Source organism: Saccopteryx bilineata, chromosome 3, assembly GCF_036850765.1.
Source record: "Saccopteryx bilineata isolate mSacBil1 chromosome 3, mSacBil1_pri_phased_curated, whole genome shotgun sequence".
NCBI classification, from domain to species: Eukaryota; Metazoa; Chordata; class Mammalia; order Chiroptera; family Emballonuridae; genus Saccopteryx; species Saccopteryx bilineata.
This window is the reverse complement of record NC_089492.1, coordinates 309,542,456-309,564,414: the sequence shown is the minus strand read 5'-3', so window position 1 is coordinate 309,564,414 and position 21,959 is coordinate 309,542,456. Positions and strand designations below refer to the sequence as shown.

At 49.3% G+C, this 21,959-nt stretch overlaps 1 protein-coding gene across 2 annotated transcripts; it reads right to left on the bottom strand.

Annotated features, from left to right (window-relative positions):
- Positions 1-418: 418 nt before the first annotated feature.
- On the bottom strand, positions 419-21,907 carry NOSIP (nitric oxide synthase interacting protein). Of its 2 annotated transcripts, XM_066271540.1 has the most exons (10): positions 21,753-21,850; positions 17,353-17,493; positions 4,613-4,683; positions 3,661-3,766; positions 2,507-2,588; positions 1,840-1,999; positions 1,623-1,747; positions 1,303-1,490; positions 1,101-1,209; positions 419-882 (listed from the first exon to the last, which is right to left on the bottom strand). In XM_066271540.1, the coding sequence occupies exons 3-10, from the start codon at positions 4,680-4,682 to the stop codon at positions 811-813; spliced, it is 912 nt and encodes a 303-aa protein (XP_066127637.1). In that variant the 5' UTR covers position 4,683; positions 17,353-17,493; positions 21,753-21,850; the 3' UTR covers positions 419-810. The 2 variants fall into 2 exon arrangements, with proteins under 2 accessions (XP_066127637.1, XP_066127636.1); XM_066271539.1 differs by lacking the exon at positions 17,353-17,493 and having other exon boundaries at positions 21,753-21,907.
- Positions 21,908-21,959: the final 52 nt, after the last annotated feature.

The following is a 21,959-nucleotide window of genomic DNA, read 5'->3' as shown; positions in this document are numbered from 1 at the left end:
TGACAAAGTAGGTTGTATATGCACTGAAATTTCACTTGGGTTTAAAAACTCAAGTGTGCGTGCATGCAAAGACCTGGAGGGACAGGACCTCGGTATCACTCAGGGAGGCAGCCATGTTAGGTCTTTGTTTTTAAATCTTTACTTGACTGTTATGTTCTAGTTTTCCACACTGCCCAGGGTCGCTTTTGTGATTCAATGGTTATTAAACAGAAAGTTTTCAGGGCTGCACCTGTCTCCTAGTCAGGTCGGAACCTCCACCAGGTCTACCAGGCCTGCAGCTCGGACCTCTTCTCCCTTTCACTAGCTCTGCTCCTCAAACTCTCTAAATACTTGCTGCCTCTGAGCCACTGAACTTGTGGTTTCCTCTTCCTCCTTACCCTTCAGCAGTCACTGTTGGGGGAGGGGGGTTCCTGGCCCGTTGCTCTCACAGAACTTTATTTCCTTTGGGGGTGTTATCACACTTGACTCTGGGAGAGGTGTTTCTGCACACCTTACAGGCTTCCAATAGGCGTAACTAGAAAGGATGCGGGGGAGGGGAGGGGAGTCCTATTTAGCCTGTTAAAATGGCGCCCTCTTATGGTGGCAGCTGGGCCTCCAACCTCTGGCCACACAACCAATTTTACCGCTGTGCATTTATATTCCACTCTGATTTTACTTTGAACGTGTGACCATGTTAAACACTCTCTGCCGAAACTCTCAAACTCGAGTCATCCCGGCACCACCAGAACGCTTCCTTGCCAATGGGCAGGCCCCTAGGGCTCCAGGGCGAGTGAAGGCGCAGCATGGCCATTTGTTTGGTCCCCTGAGCTTTCAGGCCTGCATCACAGGCCGCGACTTCTCTGCCTGCAGCTTCACTCCGGAGCCAGCAAAGCCCGTGCCGCCCTAGGGGAGGAGAAAGGCAGGCGTGAAGGCAGGTTGCGGCCGGGCTGGGCCGGCCGGCTGCAGAAGGGGGAATCCTAAAATGGCCAGGTGAGACAGTGGGGCGGGTCTTGAGAATAGGGCGGAGTCTCCAGGTGGGCGTGCCGTATGGATGGCGGGGGCAGGCATTGGAGAGGGACAGGGAGGCAGGAACCAGGAACCGCGGCAGGGGCGCTGCTCACCCTCTGCAGCACGATTATGTCACGGTCTGTGAGCTTCTTCCCATTCACAGGGTCCACCATGTCCTTCCGAATCAACTTCTCCACGCACTCCAGGGTGACCACCGACCCACTGCGGTGAGGGGATGAGTGGGGACATCGATTAGAGGGCCTGCTCCAGACAGCCACACCCCCTGGCCCAGCCCCGCCCCCACATAAGACTCACGAGGGCCGCAGCACTGCGCAAGGGGTGGCGTTGCTCAGGCTGTCGCGGGTCACAGCGCATACATAGCGCTCACTGCGTGTGATCAGTCCCACGCGGTCCACGGAGCCGTCAAGAGGTGTGAACCGCACGGGCGTCAAGTCGGACATGCGCAGAGGCTTCCCGGACATGGGGCAGGTCACAGTGCGTGACTATGAGAGTGGGAAAGAGGCCAGGCTGGGCCAGGTGTGGACAGGATGGGGGATCCCTGTGAGGAAGGGGAGGGTGACCTCAGGACACTGGCAAAGTGGGCACTGGGGCGTTTGTTGGCAGGGGATGCTCACCGGCTTCTCCAACTTGGTGGCTTTGGCCTCGGGGGTCAGTGACGGGATCCAGAAACTGGGCAGGGTTTTGTCCTTGTCCTTGCCCTTGCCTGAGGGTCCAGCGCTGAGACTGGGTTGGTCATCCTCTACAGGGGGCACAGGGGATCTGATGCTGCTCCTAGGCAAGTAAATACCTGGCCATGGGGGACTCCTAGCCACCCGCAAGCTCTCTCCTCACCTGGGCCACTCCCTGAGGTGGTCTTGGGTGTGAATGGGTTGAGGGGCCGACTCACAATGGCCGCCTCCTTCTCCAGGAAGCCCCGAACCTGGTCCTGTGCTGCTGCCCGCTGTAGCTCTTTCTGTTCCTCCCGCCGGGCTCCCCGTTGCTTCTCATAGGCCTGCGGGCAACCAGGAGAAGTGAGAGAGACAAAGGCCCAGTGGGGCTCTCTGCTTTTTTTTTATTTTTATTTTTTTCATTTTTCTGAAGCTGGAAACGGGGAGAGACAGTCAGACAGACTCCCGCATGCGCCCGACCGGGATCCACCCGGCACGCCCACCAGGGGCGAGGCTCTGCCCATCCTGGGCGTCGCCATGTTGCGACCAGAGCCACTCTAGCGCCTGAGGTAGAGGCCACAGAGCCATCCCCAGCGCCCGGGCCATCTTTGCTCCAATGGAGCCTTGGCTGCGGGAGGGGAAGAGAGAGACAGAGAGGAAAGCGCGGCGGAGGGGTGGAGAAGCAAATGGGCGCTTCTCCTGTGTGCCCTGGCCGGGAATCGAACCCGGGTCCTCCGCATGCTAGGCCGACGCTCTACCGCTGAGCCAACCGGCCAGGGCACTCTCTGCTTTTGAGCTTAGCATCAAAACCACCAACACACCCTGTGCTCCCTTCTCTCATTCCCCATCACCTTCATCTGTCGGGCAATCTCCTTCTTCTGGTGCAAAATGTACTCCAGAATGGCCTCGCGCTCATACAGGTAGCCATCAGGCCTGCAAAGAAGGTAGGATGAGGACACACTGCCTGAACCAGGCCCTACAGCCAGGGGTCAGTAAGCACAGCAAACACTGGCCTCTGCCCTGGGCACCCACTGACCTCACAGGCAGCAGCACACTCACTGCTCAACTTTGCTCCCTGAGGTGACCACACTGTTTTAACTCTTCTGGCTTTGTGGAGGGAGAACTGTGTGCTGTGAAGGGCAGGCCTGGGTTGTCTAATCCCTGCACATTCTAAAGGACTGGCCCTTGATGGGCTTCTCAGATGGAACTTCTAAGCCCTTGGAATGTCCTGCCTAAAAGGACATTCCACCTCCCCATTCACCTGGGGAGCTTGGGCCATATGGTATCAACTTGATCTCTGGAGGGGCTGGAGACCAAGGTCAGCCACATGGTGGTCAGTCATGTCTGCGTGACCAACCTCCAGTAAAAACTCTGGACACCAAGGCTCAGGTGAGCTTCTCTGGTGGGTTGTTACATGTCACTGCTAGAAGAATTAAGTGCTGTTCCTGCAACTTTACTGGGAGAGACAACGCGAAGCTCATTCTGGTCTCCCCTGGGCTCCGTCCCATGTGTCTGTTCCCTTTGCTGATTTGGTCTGTATCCTTTCACTACAACAAGCTCATGGTGAGTGTCACAGCTTTGCTGAGTTGTTAGTCCTTAGGGAATCACTGAACCTGAGGGTGACCTCAGGGACCATGAACCACAGTCTGCTCTCATCATCATCCCTATAAAATCGACCTGTAATCGAGCTCATATTTACTCACTGGACTTATGATTCACTGAAGCCTTTGCTGGGCCCTAAGAGGCGAAAACAGAAGTGTTTCACATGTGAGTTGTCACGGGCCAGGCAATGGCCCGAAAACCCTCCCTGCTTTTACAAATGCATTCTTTTCCACACTCCACCATGAAATGTACTAGGATAATGCCATCTGTCACACGAGGACACTGGGAACCCGAGAGGTTAATGGCTTGCCCGCAGCACCCTGGCTGTGCAGCTGGCCAGACTCACTCCTACAGACCCCTCCCTATGGTTCCCTTGCCCTTGCTGCCCACGTCCCTGGCTCACGTGACGACAGGGTCATGGCAGGGCTGCAGAGAGAGACAGCAGCAGTCGAAGTCCTTGACAGCATCCCGGCTTAGTCGAATATTCTGGGTCCCGTAGCCTGAGGCCGCTGGGGACAGAGACAGGAAAAGGGAAGGAGACGGGAGACATGCCTCTCTCCAAACTTTGAGAGGCACAGAAAGAACTCGGAGTTGAGGGGACTCCGAGAAACAGGCAGTCAAAGGTGGGCTGTGTTTCCTGACCAGGCGGTGACACAGTGGATAGAGCATCAGACTGGGACACAATGGACCCAGGTTCAAAACCCCAAGGTCACCGGCTTGAGCGTGGCCTCACCATTTTAAGTGCGGGATTGCCGGCTTGAGCGTGGGATCATAGACAAGACCCAAAGGTCACTGGCTTGAGCCTAAGGTTGCTGGCTTGAGCAAGGGGTCACTGGCTTGGCTGAAGCCCCGCCCCTCCATCAAGGTACATATGAGAAAGCAATCAATGAACAACTAAGGAGCCACAACAAAGAACTGATGCTTCTCTTCTCTCTCCCTTCCTATCTGTCTATCCCTATCTGTCCGTCTGTCAAAAAAAAAAAAGTAGGCTATGTATCTGTGTGTCTAATGTGTCTGCAGAAGCCGCAAAGAGGTGTTCATCACCAGAGGGAAAGTTAGACTCTCCTAACCCCTTCTGGCTCTGTGATAGAGCTTAACCACATGGACCTCTCTGGGCTTTCATTTCCTCCTGGGGTATATTACTATGGCAACAGTGACACTTTCCATGGGAGGATTGGAGGAGTTCACGTAAAGAGGCACTTAATGTAGTGCCCACTGCATGGAGTCACATGAGCTGTCACTTAGGTGGTCATGACCATCAGTCGGAGAAGAAAGACATGCAAAGAAAGCACAATCAGAGGTGCCAAGTGAGACGGTGATTCTAAAACACATTTGTCCCCCTCCTAACCCAGTACCTGTGTCCTTCTTCTTCTCATGGTAGGTGTAGACAGCCCCAGCAGTGCAGTTCTTGCCGTGCCGAGTCATCCTGGGGGAAGAAGGGACAGCTGAAGGCTGTGGAGGCCAGAGGAGCCGGTGCTGGGAGGATGGCCCTCAGGGCTGACCTATGTCCCAGACAGGAACGCTGGTGGCAGGGCAGGGGGGACAGTCTTACACATGTTAAATGTTTAAGAAATTCCCATCGACCTAGAATGCTGAGGTCGCCGGTTCAAAACCCTGGGCTTGCCTGGTCAAGGAACATATGAGAGTTGATGCTTCCTGCTCCTCCCTCTCCCTTCTCTCTCTCTCTCTCTCTCTCTCTCTCTCTCCTCTCTAAAAATTAATAAAAGAAAAATTTTAAAAAAAGAAAAAAAAAAGAAATTCCTACACATTTCAATAGAGCAGCGGTTGGGAACCTATGGCTTGCAAGCCAGATGTGGCTCTTTTGATGGCTGCATCTGGCTCACAGACAAATTTTCAATAAAAAAAATAATGTTAAAAATATAAAACATTCTCATGTATTACAATCCATTCATTTCCCACCACTCACGTTCATGGTTGCAGGTGGCTGGAGCCAATCACAGCTGTCCTCTGGGACAACACCAAATTTTTTTTTTTCCTTCTTTTCATTCCTTGGAAGCTGGAAACAGGGAGGCAGCCAGACACACTCCCGCATGCGCCCTACCGGGATCCACCCGGCATGCGCACCAGGGGGCGATGCTCTGCCCCTCTGGGGCATAGCTCTGTTGCACCCAGAGCCATTCTAGCGCCTGGGGCAGAGGCCAAGGAGCCATCCCCAGCGCCCGGGCCATCCTGGCTCCAATGGAGCCTCGGCTTTGGGAAGGGAAGAGAGAGACAGAGAGGAAGGAGAGGGGGAGGGGTGGAGAAGCAGATGGGCGCCTCTCCTGTGTGCCCTGGCCGGGAATTGAACCCAGGACTCCTGCACGCCAGGCCGACACTCCACCGCTGAGCCAACTGGCCAGGGCCTACAACACCAAATTTTTATTGGACAATGCATAATGTACACGGGTCATTGTGTGGCTCTCATGGAATTACATTTTAAAATATGTGGCATTCATGGCTCTCTCAGCCAAAAAGGTTCCCGACCCCTGCAATAGAGAAACGTCCCTTTACTTTAAAAAAGACCTGAAGTTTGCTTATAGAAGTGGGTGCCGGCAGAGGTGAGCCCTATGAGTTAGTGTGAGGCTGGCGAAGGAGCTATCTGAAATCTGATGGAAAGTTCGAGCACCGAATGTGGGTGGGTGTGGCTCCCACACACAGGGTGCTGAGGCCCTGGGTTGGTGTTCAGGGTGCCTGTGTGTGTGCTGTCTGACTACACGCTCACTTCGACTGTAAACTAGGGCAGATTTCTGGGCTCATTCTGTCTTTCTTGTGGATGAATTCCCACGGAAGCCAAGGTGAAATCTGCTTTCTGCGTAAACTGACCCCTAAAGTATCAATAGAACTGACATTGCCTGACCAGGCAGTGGCGCAGAGGATTGTGTCAGACCGGGACATGGAAGACCCAGGTTCGAAATCCCGAGGTCGCCAGCTTGAGCGCAGGCTCATCTGGTTTGAACAAGGCTTGGACCCAAGGTCGTTGGCTTGAGCAAGGGGTCACTCGGTCTGCTGTAGTCCCCCGGTCAAGGCACATATGAGAAAGCAATCAATGAACAACTAAGGTGTCTCAACAAAGAACTGATGCTTCTCATCTCTCTCCCTTTCTGTCTGTCCCTCTCTCTGTCTCTGTCCGTCCCTATCTGTCCCTCTCTCTGTTTCTGTCACAAAAAAAAAAAATAGCACTGACGTCAGTCTGAGTTTTCAAAATGAGCCTCAGAGGCCCTGGCCGGTTGGCTCAGCAGTAGAGCGTCGGCCTGGCGTGCAGGAGTCCCAGGTTCGATTCTCGGCCAGGGCACACAGGAGAGGCGCCCATTTGCTTTTCCACCCCTCCCCCTCTCCTTCCTCTCTGTCTCTCTCTTCCCCTCCCGCAGCGAGGCTCCATTGGAGCAAGGATGGCCCGAGCGCTGGGGATGGCTCTGTGGCCTCTGCCTCAGGCGCTAGAATGGCTCTAGATGCAACAGAGTGACGCCCCAGAGGGGCAAGGCATTGCCCCCGGGTGGGCATGCTGGGTGGATCCCGGTCGGGCGCATGCGGGAATCTGTCTGACTGCCTCCCCTTTTCCAGCTTCGGAAAAATGAAAAAAAAAAAAAATGAGCCTCAGAATAGAATTGACTGTACACAGAAGTCTGGTGGATGGATCACCATTAAAAAACCAGCTACCCGCCTGACCTGTGGTGGCGCAGTGGATAAAGCGTCGACCTGGAATGCTGAGGTCACCAGTTCAAAACCCTGGGCTTGCCTGGTCAAGGCACATATGGGAGTTGATGCTTCCTGCTCCTCCCCCCCCCCTCTCTCTCTCCCTCCTCTAAAATGAATAAATTTAAAAATTAAAAATAAAAAAAAATACAAAAACAAAACAAAACAAAAAAAAACCCAGCTACCCAACAGGAAAACGAGCAAAGGATATGAAGAAGCAACTGGCAGAAGAAGCTCAAAGACTAACAAGGGGGTGGGAGGGACACTCAAACTCCCCTTAAATGAAAACTACGGTGACATACCATTTTATACCTAGCTTCAGGCTGGCAGGTAAAACTTTGTAAGCTGAACAAGACCAAGGCTCAGTGGGGATGAGTTAGACATGGGAACCCTCAGGTGATGCTGGGGGAACAGTGGATAGGACCAGACGTCCTAAAACAAGCTGTGGGTACTTCAGCAAAATGAGTGTAGGAGCTCTTGTACTAGAGTGTGTGTGCCCCAAAGACATTCTCAGAGACACCCACAAGGGAGCCAGTTCACAGCGGCGCCATTTATACTGAAGGGGAGTCAAGGGCAACAATGTCCTTCCCTCCCTGGAAGAATGGCTAGTGACTGCCCTTCATGGAGACAACCCAGCCATGACATGCAACTGATTAGATGTGTGCAAAGAATCATGGGTAGATCTTAAAAACACAATGCTGGGTGAAAAGAGTAAGAAATAGCCCTGGCTGGATAGCTCAACTGGTTAGAGCATCATTCTCATACACAGAGGTTGTAGGTTTGATCCCTGGTCAGGGCACATACAGGAACAGATTGATGTTTCTGTCCCTCTCTCTAAAATCAATCAATCAAAAAAAAAATTGCCTGACCTGTGGTGCTGTGGATAAAGTGTTGACCTGGAATGCTGAGATCACCAGTTCGAAGCCCTGGGCTTGCCTGGTCAAGGCACATATGGGAAGCAATCACTATAAGTTGATGCTTCCTATCCCCAACCCCTGCTTCTTTCTCTCCCTCTCTTTCCCCTCTCTCTAAAATCAAATAAAGTTTAAAACGATAAAAAAAAAATCACCCACAAACAAAATAGTCACACATATTAGAATGGCTGCCCATGTATGGGAGGGGACTGACTAGGGGATAAGCAAGAATAAGTAAATGAAACGAAGGGTGGGATGTAGGGATCAATGTGTGGAGGATTAAGCAACATGAGCTGCCTGAGCTTGAGCCCAAGATTGGTCCCCAATCCTGTGTGACTCTGGACTGGGGATCTCCTTTTTCTGAGTCCCAGCTTCCTTTGATAAAAAGTGGGGATAGGCCCATGGCCGGTTGGCTCAGTCGTAGAGCACTGGCCCGGCGTGTAGAAGTCCCAGGTTCGATTCCCAGCCAAGGCACACAGGAGAAACGCCCATCTGCTTCTCTACCCTTTCCTCTCTCCCTTATCTCTCTCTCTTCTCCTCCTGCAGCCAAGGCTCCACTGGAGCAAAGATGGCCCCAGCGCTGAGGATGGCTCCATGGCCCCCACCTCAGGCGCTAGAATGGCTCAGGTTGCAATGGAGCAATGACCCAGATGGGCAAAACATTGTCCCCCGGTGGGTTTGCCGGGTGGATCCCAGTGGGGCACATGAGGGAGTCTGTCTCTCTGCCTCCCTGCTTCTCACTTTGGAAAAATAAAAAACAGGCCCTGACCAGCTGGCTCAGTGGTAGAGCATCAGCCTGGCGTGCAGGAGTGCCAGGTTCGATTCCTGGCCAGGGCACACAGGAGAAGTGCTCATCTGCTTCTCCACCCCTCCCTCTCTCTTTCCTCTCTGTCTCTCTTTTCCCCTCCTGCAGCCAAGGCTCCACTGGAACAAAGTTGGCCCAGGCGCTGAGGATGGCTCTGTGGCCTCCGTCTCAGGCGCTAGAATGGCTCTGGTTGCAACAGAGCAATGGCCCAGATGGGCAGAGCATTGCCCCCTGGGGGGCATGCTGGGTGGATCCCGGTCGGGCACATGCAGGAGTCTGTCTGACTGCCTCCCCATTTCCAACTTCAGAAAAATACAAAAACAAACAAACAGCCCTGGCAGGTTGGCTCAGTGGTAGAGCGTCGGCCTGGCGTGTGGAAGTCCCGGGTTCGATTCCCAGCCAGGGCACACAGGAGAGGCATCCATCTGCTTCTCCACCCCTCCCCCTCTCCTTCCTCTCTGTCTCTCTCTTCCCCTCCCGCAGCCGAGGCTCCATTGGAGCAAAAGATGGCCTGGACGCTGGGGATGGCTCCTTGGCCTCTGCCCCAGGCACTAGAGTGGCTCTGGTCTTGACAGAGCGATGCCCCGGATGGGCAGAGCGTCGCCCCTGGTGGGCGTGCCAGGTGGATCCCGGTCGGGCGCATGAGGGAGTCTGTCTGACTGTCTCCCCGTTTCCAGCTTCAGAAAAATACAAAAAAACAAAAAAAAAACAAAACAAAACAAAAAACCCTGGGATAATCCAGAGATCCAGCTGATGGGACTGGATTGCTGTGAGGACAAATGAGGTCATGCTCAGAGCTTGGCACACAGGGGCTGTTCAGGAATTACTCACCGGTGCTCTGGAGAATCCAGAGGTAGGGGAGGAGTGGAATGAGGGGGGGATGTAACTAAGGGCTCCCAAAATGTAAAAAGCAGCTTCATCTTTATTTCTCCCTTCTGGTTACTTTCAGGGACTTGCTTTTCACTTTCAAAACTTGAAACACAAACCTCTCTCTGAGCTATGGATCTTGCATGCCCCCTACTGGCATTTCCTCCCAGAAAACAATTCTTGTTTTTTGGTTTATTTATACAGAATAGATGCACAGAACTTAAGGATGCAGTTTGATACATTTTAGCAAATGTATGCACCCTCTTAACCAGCACCCCACTCAGGATGCAGGGCATGACTATTACCCAAGAAGTGGAAATGCGCTGCTAGCCACCCCACTGAACCACCCCACTGAACCCACAGCCCCTCCTCCAACTTCCCCTCGCCCCCAAGCTTTCGAGCATGTGTCTAGCACCTGCTGTTGCTGCCTCCCCTTGCTCACCTGCCATCGGCTTCTCTGCCCAGGCCCCCTCGCTTCCGCCCAGCCCCCTCAACTACCAACTCATGAAGGTCGAGTTGACCTCCTCATGGACAAACTCTCCACTCTATTTTAAGTTGTCAACTGCCTTGACCCTCCACGGTACTTGGCACTGAGCTGCTTGTCTTGTGGCCAAGAACAGGGTATGTCTATGTCTTTGGCCTCATGGACCGGGACATTTTTCCTCCAAGAGAAAGAGGAACAGTGAGAGGAAGCATTTTTTTAACCTTGCCAGGAGATAATGGGAATAATCACGAGGAATGCCGCTTGGTGCCTGACCACATGCCAACTCTCTCTGCGCCCCATCTCATCAATCGTTCAACCTCGGCCACCGTCTGGTCTGTCTCTTCCTCACCTACATTTTGCAGACAGGCAAACTGAGGCTGAGAAGTAAAGCCATTTGCCTAGGGTACTAGTTCTCACGGATCCTTGAAGCACTTTCAGAAGATCCACAAAACTGTTTTCATTATAAAAACGAATTTGTTCCTCTTATTCTGCAATAAGTGTTTAGTGGTTATCTATCCAAAGACCCACTCTGTAAAGTGTGAGAATGCCATCTCTCTGAAGGGCTAATTGAATATGTATTTCTGCATCTTTGGGTTTTTTTTTTTTTTTAATTTTATTTATTCATTTTTTTAGAGATGAGAGAGAGAGACAGAGAGAGAGAGAGAGAGAGAGAGAGAAGGGGGGAGGAGCTGGAAGCATCAACTCCCATATGTGCCTTGACCAAGCAAGCCCAGGGTTTCGAACCGGCGACCTCAGCATTTCCAGGTCGACGCTTTATCCACTGCGCCACCACAGGTCAGGCCAAAATATCTGATTCTTTTTTTTTTTTTTTTTTAATTTTTTTTTTTTTACTTTATTTATTCATTTTTAGAGAGGAGAGAGAGACAGAGAGGGAGAGAGAGACAGAGAGAGAGAAGGGGGGAGGAGCTGGAAGCATCAACTCCCATATGTGCCTTGACCAGGCAAGCCCAGGGTTTCGAACCGGCGACCTCAGCATTTCCAGGTTGACGCTTTATCCACTGCGCCACCACAGGCCAGGCTATCTTTGGGGTTTTAAAAATTATTTATTTAATTTTTATTTAATTTTTTTTAGTGAGAGAAACAGACACAGAGGCAAAAATAGAGACAGACAGGAAGGGACAGAGATGAGATGCATCAACTCGTAGTTGTGGCATCTTAGTTGTTTATTAATTGCTTCTCATATGTGTCTTGACCAGGGGGCTCCAGCGGAGCCAGTGACTCCTTGCTCAAGCCAACGACCTAGCGCTCAAAGGGCACAAGCCAGCAACCACGGGCTTCAAACCAGAGATCTTCCATGAGATCATGTCTATAATCCCATGCTCAAACTGGCAACCTTGAGGTTTCAAACTGGGTCTTCAACATCCCAGGTCAACGCTCTATTCATTGAGCCACCATTGGTCAGACACTTGGTTTTTCAAATGTCTGTTAATGCCTTGGCTGGATAGCTCAGTTGGTTAAAGCGTCATCCGGATGCACAGAGGTCGCCAGTTCAATCCCCGGTCAAGGTACATACAGAAACAGATCGATGGTCCTCTCTCTCCCTCTTTCTAAAATCAATACATAAAAATTAAAAAATTGTTTTGTATTTTTCTTAAGTGAGAAGCGGAGAGGGAGAGACTCCCGCATGCGACTGACTTGGATCCACCCGGAAAGCCCACCAGAGGGCGATGCTCTGCTCATCAGGGGCCCTAGCTCCATTGCCACCAGAGCCATTTTAGCATGTGAGGCAGTGGCCATGGAGCCATCCTCAGCACCAGGGCCAACTTTGCTCCAATGGAGCCTTGGCTGTGGGAGAGTAAGAAAGAGATAGAGAGAAAAGGAGAGGGGGATGGGTGGAGAGGCAGATGGTTGCCTCTCCTGTGTGCCCTGGCCGGGAACAGAACCCAGGGCATCCACATGCCCGGCTGATACTCTACCTCTGAGCCAACCAGCCAGGGCCAAAAATTAAAATTTTTAATGTGTTTTAAAAATTTTTTATAAAGATTTTATTTATTCATTTTAGGAAGAAGAGAGAGAGAGAGAGAGAGAGAGGGGAGGGAGGGAGGGAGGAACAGGAAGCATCAACACCCATATGTGCCTTGACCAGGCAAGCCCAGGGCTTTGAACCAGCGACCTCAGCATTCCAGGTTGATGCTTTATTCACTGCACCACCACAGGTCAGGCAAAAATTTCCATGTTTTAATTTCTCTTTTTATAATAGTTTTCTTTTAATTATTTATGTATTGATTAATTTTAGAGAGAGAGGAAGGAGGAGAGAGAGAGATCGAGATCAATTTATTGTTCTACTTATTTGTGCATTCACCGGTTGATTCTTGTATTTATTCTGACTGGGGATCAAATCAGCAGCCTTGGTGTATCAGGATGATGCTCTAACCAACTGAGCTACCAGGCCAGGGCTGTGTTAATTTCTGAGAGGGCAATCTTAATAGACAGAACTCACACCAACAAAGGCTGATTGGTGAGATTGTTAAGATTCTGAGACCAAAGAGTTTGAGACCCACTGGCCAAGGGTCAAAGGGTTGGTAGGTGGCAGCGCCAGGATTTTGAAACCCCAGAAGTCGTGCTTTTAGCCACTGGGCTACATCATCTCCTCAGTGAAGCCAATTTCAAACTAGAAAACAGGACAAGTGCCATCTGCTGTCACTAGCACTTTGGAAAGGACACATCAGAGGGACAACAGATATTCTTTATCATCACTCTCACTGTACAGGGAGAAAACAAGCTCATAGGATCAATCCTCCAGTTCGAAAGTGGCAGAGCAGGGATTCAAACCCAGGCAGCCAGGCTCTGGAGCTGCCGCATAACCATGTGACAACTTTCAGTCCTTCCAGGAAGGTCACAATCTGATTCTTTTATGTGTGTGTGTGTGTGTGTGTGTGTGTGTGTGTGTGTGTGTGTGTGTGTAGTTGGGTTTTTTTATTCATTTTAGAGAGGGGGGAGAGAGAGAAGGAGATAGAAAGAGAGAGAGAGAGAGAAAAGAGGGGGGAGGATCAGGAAGCATCATCTCCCATATGTGCCTTGATCAGCCAAGCTGGGGGTTTTGAACTGGCGACCTCAGTGTTCTAGGTCGACGCTTTATCCACTGTGCTACCACAGGTCAGGCTTTTTTTTTTTTTTTTGCAAGAGAGAGACAGAGAAAGGGACAGACAGGAAGAGAGAGATGAGAAGCATCAATTCTTCATTGTAGCTCCTCAGTTGTTCGTTAATTGATTTCTCATATGTGCCTTGATGGGGGTAGGGGGCTATAGCAGTGCGAGTGACTCCTTGCGCAAACCAGTGACCTTGGACTCAAGCCAGTAACCATGGGATCATGTCTATGATCCCACGCTCAAGCCAGCAACCTCGAGGTTTCAAACCTGGGTCCTCTGCATCCCAGGCCGATGCTCTATCCACTGTGCCACCACCTGGTCAGGCTATTTTATTCTTTTAATACATTTCCATTTCCATTTAGACACTAACTTTCCATTGAAGGTACTTGTCCTTATTTAGGTTCCAAAAAATGTACCAGTGTGAACATCCTTTCATGTATCCTGGTTGTTCCAAACATATTTAAAAGTTTTCCAGCCCTGGCCGGTTGGCTCAGCGGTAGAGCGTCGGCCTAGCGTGCGGAGGACCAGGGTTCGATTCCCGGCCAGGGCACATAGGAGAAGCGCCCATTTGCTTCTCCACCCCTCCGCCGTGCTTTCCTCTCTGTCTCTCTCTTCCCCTCCCGCAGCCAAGGCTCCATTGGAGCAAAGATGGCCCGGGCGCGGGGCATGGCTCTGTGGCCTCTGCCTCAGGCGCTAGAGTGGCTCTGGTCGCAATATGGCGACGCCCAGGATGGGCAGAGCATCGCCCCTGGTGGGCGTGCCGGGTGGATCCCGGTCGGGCGCATGCGGGAGTCTGTCTGACTGTCTCTCCCTGTTTCCAGCTTCAGAAAAATGAAAAAAAAAAAAAAAAAAGTTTTCCAATAACTGAATCAGGTATTGGTGCTTAAAACTAAATTAAGAATTAAAACATCAGTCCCCCAGTGGCACTAGCCACATATCAAAGCACTCCATAGCTTCTTGAGACTAGTGGCTATTGTACTCGAGTATGAGAAGCATAGTGCTAAGAAAGAAGGGCTTTTAAAAACATGACCACAATACCGTAAGCACTTAACAATTCCTTCACACTATCTACTCTCTGGCCAGTGTTGAAATTTCCCTGATTGTCTCCCAACTGTATTTTTCTTTTTTTTGCAGTTGGTTTGTCTGAATCCTGAACCCATGGTTCTTTTTTTTTTTTTTTTTTTTTTTTGTATTTTTCTGAAGCTGGAAACGGGGAGAGACAGTCAGACAGACTCCCGCATGCGCCCGACAGGGATGCACCCAGCACGCCCACCAGGGGGCGACGCTCTGCCCACCAGGGGGCGATGCTCTGCCCCTCTGGGGCGTCGCTCTGTGGAGACCAGAGCCACTCTAGCGCCTGGGGCAGAGGCCAAGGAGCCATCCCCAGCACCCGGGCCATCTTTGCTCCAATGGAGCCTCGCTGCAGGAGGGGAAGAGAGAGACAAAGAGGAAGGAGAGGGAGAGGGGTGGAGAAGCAGATGGGCACCTCTCCTGTGTGCCCTGGCCGGAAATCGAACCCAGGACTTCTGCACGCCAGGCTGACACTCTACCACTGAGCCAACCGGCCAGGGCCCTGAACCCATGGTTCTTAACCTCTTTGGGGTGATTCCTTTGAGCCCCTAAAGGTGCTACAAGCCTCTCTCCCTAGAAGACCATCCAGGGGATACAGTCCTCTGAGTTTAAGGAACCCAGAGCGCTAATTACACTGAAGGAAGTCAGACAGAAACACAACCTGTTGAAAGTGGGAAAGAGAGAATTCCCTAAGAGCAAATGCAAGCCTCTGAGATTTTTCTATTAATAATAGATGGTATTTAAGAGGTTGGTGAACCCAGCTCTGTTCTAACTATTTTACATATATTATCTCTATCGAGATAACACCTGCTGTTATTCCACAACAACCCAAAGGGCTGTTACAAACAAGAACACAGGCACAGAGAAGGTGCCCAAGGCTGTGCAGCCGGGGTCTGACCCAGGTATCCAAGTCTAGCGTAGACCACCTCTGAGCCTCCAGGCTGCGGGCAGTCTCCTCACTGTGCTGGGTTCTCAGGATAGAACAGGGCTGCTGTGTGCCTGGCCCTTCCCTCTGCAAACCCTGTCCCCTTAACCCTCCTGTGCTCCATGGAAAAGTTGTCTCCCTGGGAAGCCTGACTGTCCAGGCTGAGTTAGGTATTCCCTCAGCTCTGATAATGCCGAGTTACCGGCACCTTCATGATAGCCACCACCCATCAGAAGTTGCTTTCACGGACTAGGAACCCTAGAAGGGGGCCTGGGTCAGACTCCTGTCTGGGTGCCAGCATTGTCTGACACCTTGGGGAGGGTGTTTCAGAGATGTGATCATGGGATCACTTCCTCCACTTCCAAAGCCAAGGGAAGTGTGTAATCAATGAACTGATAACCCAACCAATCCATATATTTATCACAAAAGCACTAAAATAATAGAAATGTTCATCATACCCTTCAAATGGTTATATATGGGGCCCTGTGCAAAGCACTTCCCATATCTGACCCCACTCAGTCCTCATGACAAGAAGTCCTCAGTACTTCTTAGTTTGTAGGTAAGAAAACAGATACCCATGAGGAATTAACTGATCACTTCCTCTCTCTGTTCCCTGACAGACCAGACCCAGTGAGCTTTTCAAAACAAAACTTTGGCCCTGGCCGGTTGGCGCAGTGGTAGAGCGTCGGTCTGGGTTGCGGAAGTCCCGGGTTCGCTTCCCGGCCAGGGCACACAGGAGAAGCGCCCAGCTGCTTCTCCACCCCCCTCCTTCCTCTCTGTCTCTCTCTTCTCCTCCCGTAGCTGAGGCTCCATTGGAGCAAAAAGATGGCCCGGAAGCTGGAAATGGCTCCTTGGCCTCTGCCCCAGGCACTAGAGTGGCTCTGGTCTTGACAGAGCGACGCCCCGATGGGCAGAGCATCGCCCCCTGGTAGGCGTGCCGAGTGGATCCCAGTCGGTCGCATGAGGGAGTCTGTCTGACTGTCTCCCCATTTCCAGCTTCAGAAAATTATTTTAAAAAATTAAAAAAAAAACAACTTTGATTAAGTCTCCCTGCCCTGGCTCAGTTGGTTAGGTCATCATCCCAACATGCCAAGATTGTGGGTTCGATTCCCAGTCACAAGGCACATAAAATAATCAACCAATGAATGCATAAATAAGTAGAACAACAAAACGATATTTCTCTTTCATTTAAATGAAAAATTTTAAAAATGAAACACCTGCCTGACCTGTGGTGGTGCAGTGGATAAAGCGTCGACCTGGAACACTGAGGTCACCCACTCAAAGCTCTGGGGTTGTTGGGTCAAGGCACATATGAGAAGCAACAGTAAGCTGATGCTCCCGCTACCCCCTCCCCATTTCTCTCTCTCCTCTCTAAAATCAATAAGTAAAATCCTGTTACTCTCCCCCATCGCCTTTCTCTCTCTCAACTCAAGAAATAAAAAAAATCTTTTAAAAATTCAAAAAAGAAACACCCCAGGTCTTGACTGGGTGGTGGCATAGTGGATAAAGTGTCGACCTGGAACGCTGAGGTCGCTGGTTCTAAATCCTGGGCTTGCCTGGTCAAAGCACATATGGGAGTTGATACTTCCTGCTCCTTCCCCCTTCTTTCTCTCCCCTCTCTAAAATTAATAAATAAAAATCTTAAAAAAAAAAAAAAAGCGTTGCCCCAGCACACTGAGGCTTGATTCCCTTGACAAGGCATGGACAATAATCAATGAGCCCTGGCTGGATAGCTCTGTTGGTTGGCGCATCATCCCAATATACAAGGGTTGTGGGTTGGATCCCCAGACAGAGAACATACAGGAACAATCAGAGTTTCTGTCTCTATCTCTCTCCCTTCCTCTGTATCTCTAAAATTAATATTTTAAAGCCTGACCAAGTGGTGGCAAAGTGGATAGAGCGTCGAACTGGGATGCGGAAGGACCCAGGTTCAAGATCCCGAGGTCGCCAGCTTGAGCGCGGGCTCATCTGGCTTGAGCAAAAAAAGCTCACCAGCTTGGACCCAAGGTCGCTGGCACCAGCAAGGGGTTACTCGGTCTGCTGAAGGCCCGCAGTCAAGGCACATATGAGAAAGCAATCAATGAACAACTAAGAAGTCGCAATGCGCAATGAAAAACTAATGATTGATGCTTCTCATCTCTCTCCGTTCCTTTCTGTCTGTCCCTGTCTATCTCTGCCTCTGTAAAAAAAATAAAAAAAATAAAAATTTTAAAAAAGCAGCCTGACCTGTGGTGGCGCAGTGGATAAAGCGTAGGCCTGGGACGCCAAGGTCACCAGTTCAAAATCCCAGGCTTGCCTGGTCAAGGCACATATGGGAGTTGATGCTTCCTGCTCCTCCCTTCTCTCTCTCTTACTCTCTCTCTCTCTCTAAAAATGAAAAAATATTTTTAAAAAGTTAAAATATAAAAAAAGCAAAACAAAACAAAACAATGAGTACACAACCAAGAATGGAACAACTAGGTAGAACGATGAGTTGATGATGCTTCACTCTCTCCCTCTCATCACCCAGACCGCATCTCTTAAATCAATGGAAAAAGTTTTTATTTTAATTTTAATGTACTTGAATATTTCTCAGTGGATAAACAAATTAATCCCCCCCAAAATGTAGCAGGAATGAGAGAACTGGAAAACCATCATTTTGCAATCTCTAATGACATTAGGATTCAGGCAATGATTGTTGACAGAAAAACTGATGCAAATGGGATATTTTCAGGGTACTACTCCTTGTGAGCAGAGAGAAGAGAACTAGCTTTACAATGTCGGGTTTGCGCTGTTCCTATCTGTACTAGTCAGCCACGGCTGCCAAAACAAAACTCTGATGGCTCAAACAACAGACGTTTCTTTTCTCTCTGTTCTGGAATATAGAACTCTGAGATCAGGATTCAATCCCTGGTCAGGGCACATATCAAAATCAAGCAGTGAATGCATAAATAAATGGAACAACAAATCAATGTTTCTCTCTTTCCCTTCCTCTCCCTCTAAAATCAATAAACAAAAATTTTTAAAAAGAAAAAAAAAGCAGGCATGGACAGTATGTAAATGATTGGGCACAACTGTGTTCAATGAAAATTTTATAAACATTGACATGTGAATCACACATAATTGTCACAAAATATTAGTCTTTTGATTTTTTCCAATTATTTAAAATGTTAAAACCATTCTTAGGTTGTACAAATACAGGTGGCGGTTGTAAACCATATAGTTGATCAAAGACAACTGTATATAGAATATATAAGGTCTACCGGAAAGTTCTGTCCGTTTTTTGAATAAAACAAAATACAAATTATTCTTACCATCAATAAACTTTATTAAATATATAATATAATTGCCATTATTATTAATGATTTCTTGCCAGCGTGAGGGCAATTTGTATATCCCATTTTTGAAAAATGTTTTATCTTTTGATGCGAAAAATTGAACCAGTGTTTGTTTGATATCTTCTTCATTTTTGAATTTTTTGCCCTTCAAAAAATTTTATAAGGACAAAAACAAGTGATAGTCGGAGGGTGCTAAATTTGGGGAATATAGTGGATGCGACAGACATGCTTCTGTAGCATTTCTTCCTTGTTGAAATTCGTAAAAATTACAGTGGCGTAAATGAACTTTATCAGTAGCCATGGGTACACTATCGCTTCACACATAAGACTAACGTGAATCAACTTTGTTTTAGTTAATTTGCTACGTCAGTATGTATACATTAAGTGATAAAAATAGGCACACATGCGCCAAATAAACATGTGCTTACGTGTCGAAACTTGTGAAAAAAAAAAAAACTTTTTGTGATAGAAACGAACAGAACTTTCCGGTAGACTTTTTTTTTTTTTGGTATTTTCTCTGAAGCTGGAAACGGGGAGAGACAGTCAGACAGACTCCCGCATGCACCTGACCGGGATCCACCCGGCACGCCCACCAGAGGCGACGCTCTGCCCACCAGGGGACGATGCTCTGCCCCTCCGGGGGCTTCGCTCTGCCGGGACCAGAGCCACGCTAGCGCCTGGGGCAGAGGCCAAGGAACCATCCCCAGCGCCCGGGCCATCCTTGCTCCAATGGAGCCTTAGCTGCAGGAGGGGAAGAGAGAGAGAGAGGAAGGGGGGGGTGGAGAAGCAGATGGGTGCTTCTCCTATGTGCCCTGGCCGGGAATCGAACCCGGGTCCCCCGCATGCCAGGCCGACGCTCTACCACTGAGCCAACCGGCCAGGGCCTCCGGTAGACTTTTTATTTAAAAATTACAACTCAGCCTGACCAGCCTGTGGCACAGTGGATAGAGCATCGAACTGGGATGCGGAAGGATCCAGGTTCGAGACCCTGAGGTCGCCAGCTTGAGTGCGGGCTCATCTGGTTTGAGCAAAAAGCAAAAAGCTCACCAGCTTAAGCCCAAGGCTCGAGCAAGGGGTCACTCGGTCTGCTGTCGCCCTCCCACCCCCGTCAAGGCACATATGAGAAATCAATCAATGAACAACTAAGAACTGCAATGAAGAATTGATGTTTCTCATCTCTCTCCCTTCCTGTCTGTCTGTCCCTATCTGTCCCTCTCTCTGTCTCTGCCAAAAAAAAAATTTTTTTAATTAAATTAAAAAATTACAACTCAATAATAAGAAAACAAATAATTCAACTTAAAATGAGCAAAGGATTGGAACTGACATTTCTCCAAAGACAAATGATCAAGAAGCACATGAAAAAAAATGCTGTATATCATTAATCTCGGAGAAAATGCAGTCAAAACCACAAAGTTCATAACCCATTTAGATGACTAAAAAAAGTCAGATAATAAGTGTGGAGAAAATAGAACCCTCATACACTGAGGGGAGGTGAAATGGAGTAGCCACTTTGTTTTATTTATTTATTTTACTGATGGTAAAGAGAGAGGGAGAGAGGGGGAGAGAGAGACAGGTACATCCATCTGTTCTGTATGTGTCCTGACTGGGGACTGAACCAGCGCCCTCTCTGCTTTGGGATGAGGCTCTATCCATCCAGAACTGAAGTACCTTTTTTTTTATTATTATTCATTTTAGAGAGGAGGGGGAGGGAGAGAGAGAGAGAGAGAGAGAGAGAGAGAGAAGGGGGAGGAGCAGGAAGCATCAACTCCCATATGTGCCTTGACCAGGCAAGCCAGGGTTTTGAACCGGCAACCTCAGTGTTTCCAGGTTGATGCTTTATCCACTGCGCCACCACAGGTCAGACTGAAGTACTTTTTTAAAAAATTGAATTTTGGCCCTGGCCAGTTGGCTCAGTGGTGGAGCATCGGCCTGGCGTGCAGGAGTCCCGGGTTCAATTCCTGGCCAGGGCACACAGGAGAAGCGCCCATCTGCTTCTCCACCCTCCCCCTCTCCTTCCTCTCTCTCTCTTCCCCTCCCGCAGCCAAGGCTCCATTGGAGCAAAAGATGGCCCGGGTGCTGAGGATGGCTCCGTGACCTCTGCCTCAGGCGCTAGTATAGCTCTGGTTGCAACAGAGCGACGCCCCAGATAGGCAGAGCATCGCCCCCTGGTGGGCGTGCCAGTCAGGCGCATGCGGGAATCTGACTGCCTCCCGGCTTCCAGCTTCAGAAAAATTAAAAAATAAAAATAAAAAATTGATTTTTTTTTAGAGAGACAGAAAGAAGAAAGAAGGGAGAGAGAGAGATAGAGAGAGAGAGAGAAACATTCATTTGTTGCTCCACTTAGTTGTGCACTCATTGGTTGTTTCTTGTATGTGCCCTGACTGGGGATTGAACCTGCAATCTCAGCATTTTGAGAAGCTCTAACGGACTGAGCTAACCAGCCAGGACCAACCCAGAGTTACCATTTAATTTAGCAATTCCACTTCCAATGGAAATGAAAACATGTCCACACAAACACCAGTACACAAATGTTCAGAGCAGCATTATTCATAACAACCCCAAAGTAGAAACAACCCAAATATCTATCAATTGATAAATGGGTGAACAAAATATCTCTCTCATAAAAAGGAATATCGGTAGTCCATAAAAAGAAGTATTGATAGTACAAAATGGATGAACCTTGAAAACATTCCGCTAAGTGAAAGAAGCTTCCATTTTATGTGACATTTCGAGATTAGATTAATCCATAAAGATAGAAAATAAATTTATTGTTGCCTGGGGCTGAGGGAGGTGTGTGTGTGTAAAATGGGGAGTGACAGCTAGTGGGTAGTGAGTGTCTTTGAGTGAGATGAAAATGTTCTAAAACTGACAATAGTGATGTTTATACAACTCTGTGACTATTCAAAAAAACAAACACTGAACTGTGAACTTCACATGGGTGAACTATATGTTAGATGAATTATATTCTAATAAAACTGATTAAACAAAATAAAGAGGCCAGCAGGATTTGGGTTTGGACTGATGAATCCTGGCTTAGCGAAATAAGTGAAACGAGATAACAAAAAAGCAAAAATACAAATCCATATGGTGGGATGAGCAATGGAGTAACTGACCCAGTTTCTTCAATGAACCGATTACACCAAGAGAAAAACAGTGGAGTGCAGGGAAGATTGCTCTATTAATAGAAACTTAAAACACTAAGAGGTGACTGGATGATAGAATCCTCTACCTGTCTTCCTCAGGATCCCCGGACTCTAGGCCTCGGGAAGGCGACCCAGCAACACTATCCCTTCACCGCCCGGAACTCACCTCACACACGACTCGCCGTGCCTTCGTTGTTTCTTCAACTGTACCCCTTCCTTCGAAAGGCGCGTTGTTTTCCCCCTTAGCTCCTCCCACTTCCGTGCGGCGAAAGAAACCGGAAGTAGAGCTGCCCCTAGTTTCAGGAGTACCCTGCCTGGTTTGGTAAGTTGTCCTTCCTTCTCTTCCTCCCTCCGGAAATGTGAGTGACAGATC